Source organism: Phalaenopsis equestris, unplaced genomic scaffold (assembly GCF_001263595.1).
Source record: "Phalaenopsis equestris unplaced genomic scaffold, ASM126359v1 Scaffold218842, whole genome shotgun sequence".
Classification (NCBI taxonomy): Eukaryota; Viridiplantae; Streptophyta; class Magnoliopsida; order Asparagales; family Orchidaceae; genus Phalaenopsis; species Phalaenopsis equestris.
The window spans coordinates 325-3132 of NW_018237255.1; the positions used below are offsets into that span (position 1 = coordinate 325).

Here is a 2808-nt window from a genome sequence, read left to right on the forward strand (position 1 = left end):
AAGCCATCTGTGTATCAAATTAATAAATCCTTCATTGAAGCCTCTAGCAGAAAGAGTATCAAGGATGAATTCCCAGTTAAGTCTAGTTTGAAAATGACATTTCCACCTCTACAAATTCTGTCAAGATCTAACTAGAGTTCCTGGGCAAGTAGGATGTTGTCAGTAATATTCCTCCCTTTAATAAAAGCCACTTGGTTGTCACTAATGAGATGATGAAGTTGGGGTTGCAGCCTAAACACAATGATTTTGCTTATTATTTTGGAGATCACAATGGTTAGGCTGATTGGCCTATAATCCCCCCAAGTTCTCCTATTTTGGTTCTTTGGTATCAGAGTGATGGTGGAGGCACTGAAATATTTAGGGGGGTCTACACCAAGAAAGAAATTTTGGATAGCAAGCATAATGTCTTGTTTAGTCCTATCCCATGTGGCTTGATAGAAAGTAGATGTGTAGCCATCAGGCGAATCTAAGGCTTGTTTTATCTCATCTTCCAATGGGGTAATAGTGAGATTTAAATTTTGAACATATTGCTGACAGTTAGTGAACATCTCCGTTTCAATTGGGCTTCTAAAATCCAGCTCATTGGTGAACACCTTTTGAAAATGTTGGATTGCATCATAAGCTATATCTTCTGCATTGGTTAACTTCCTCCCATTGATATTGATTATGTTTAAGATCATGTTACACTTCCTTCTATGATTGATACAAGCATGATAGTATCTAGTATTTCTATCACCACCAGTGAATTTAGTGACAACAGCTTTTTGTTTTAAGAAACATTCATGGTAGCTGATTTGTGCAAGGAGTCTCTCATTGGCATGGTGAACCTCATATTCAGAGTTCATCCCCATTTGTAAGCCTTCCTCCAAACTATGAACTTCTTTTTGGATGGCCTCCAGTTGTTCATTGACATTACCAAATCTTTCCCAATTCCATATTTTCAGATGAGAGGCTAAGTTCTTTTGTTTTAACCATAATCTGATACAGGGGTCTACATTCAGGTTGGAATTCCAATTGTTTTCCACTTCCTTAATGAAATCTGGATGTAGAGTCCATATATTCTGAAATCTGAAAGGTGTATGAGTTGGTCTAGTAGTGTTCTGTATGGAGCAAAGGATAGGTCTGTGATCAGATCCAGCCATTGCAAGGTGAGTGACAGTAGAGAATGGGAAGTTTTGAAACCATAAGAAGTTGCCAAGCAATCTATCCAATCTTTCCCACAAAGTGCCTCTTCTCGAAGTGAACTTTGGACCTTGAAAGCCTAGATCAAATAGACCAGCATCACTGATGAAGTTATTGAATTTGGCTATTGGAGAAAGTAAAGGGGCTTTACCCTCTCTTTTTTCAGTTGGAGAAGTGATACAATTGAAGTCACCCCCCAAAATCCAGAAAGAGTCAATATTTTTTCCCGAAGTTATCAGCTCATGCCACAATTCTTATTGGTATCTAGGAAGGCTGCTAGCATAGATGAATGATACAAATCCCACCTATGCTCCAATAGCAAACTGAATGTGAAGAAACTGATGATGGTTAACAAGTAAACTGCACTGAATTTCAGGTCTGACAAAGAGCCACATTTTATTAGTGGAATTAGCATAAAAAGTAAACTTGGAAAACTTGTTGATGATGTTTTGAGGATATTTGGTGACCATAAGTTCAAGAATTGCAAAGCACCAAATCTTGTGTAGTCTGATGAGATGTCTTAATCTTAAACGAGAGGAGGGGTGAGCCACTCCTCTAATGTTCCAACATAAAATATTAATCATGGGATCCTTAACATTCCAAAGAGGAATACTAATCATTGATAGGTGAGAATTGAATGGAAGGTTGAGACCTTGACCTAGTTCTTTCTCTATTATATGTAGAGGTAGAGCCAGAATGAGTCTTAGCCTTTCCATCCTTCTTAGGAGAGTTTGTTCCTTGTAGAAGTTGCTACACCTAAGAAGTCTGCTTTTTCTTTTTCCTGGTTTTCTGAATTTGCTAATCCTCTTCCAAATCCTGTTGCAAATCAATGACATCAGCCTCAGCAATGCTAGGAGTAGCCTCATTGACCAGGGAACTTTTCATCACATTCTTTTTCCTTATTTTCTGACTTTGCCAATCTTCTCCCAAAGCCTGCTGCACATCAACAGTAGCAGCTTCAATAATTCTAGTGTCAGCCTCAGTGATCAAGGGGCTTTTCAGAGCACATTTCCCTTTTCCAGCAAGTGTGGGGGAAGGAGGGGTAATAATACTGACTTCATTAGGTTCTGCCCTCTCCACACAACCTGGAGAAATTTCCAATTTATTTTGGGGTTCTGATAATTCCCCCAATGCATCACCAGAGGGGAAAGTGGCAGGAGGATTTGTGTTCTTAACAAAAAGAGTTTTACTGGTTTTCTTGACAGCATTCCTGTGATTAAATGTAGTGATATTATTTCTTTATCCCTGATTAAAAACCTGATTAGCTACGCTTGGATTCTTAGAGAGTTTTTTAGTAGGGGGTGGAGCCTATAGCATTTCTCAATAGTGTGGCCAAACATTTTACAGTGTTGGCAGTAAAAGGCTTTTGTTCAGCAGTTATATTTTGCCAAAACCCCTCTGCATCAGAACCAATCCATATCCTTTTTATCTCAGGGAGGGTTATGTCTCTTTCCCCCTGAATTCTAGCAACAGCAGGTCTTGCCTTATTGAAAGCCTTGCTTTATTGAAAGTAGGAGCATCAACCTTGAGGGGAGTACCTAGTGCTCTCCCTATATTAAAAAGTGCATTAAGCTTGAAGTAAGGTAATGGAAGACCAGGTAGCTTAAACCAAACTGGGACCACAGG

General features: G+C 39.1%; 1 protein-coding gene across 1 annotated transcript; it reads right to left on the reverse strand.

Moving 5' to 3' along the window:
• Positions 1–535: 535 nt before the first annotated feature.
• On the reverse strand, positions 536–1142 carry LOC110037340 (the record flags this gene model as incomplete). Its single annotated transcript, XM_020741968.1, has 1 exon — positions 536–1142. A coding segment is annotated over exon 1 (607 nt), but the record flags the coding sequence as incomplete, so codon positions are not given.
• Positions 1143–2808: the final 1666 nt, after the last annotated feature.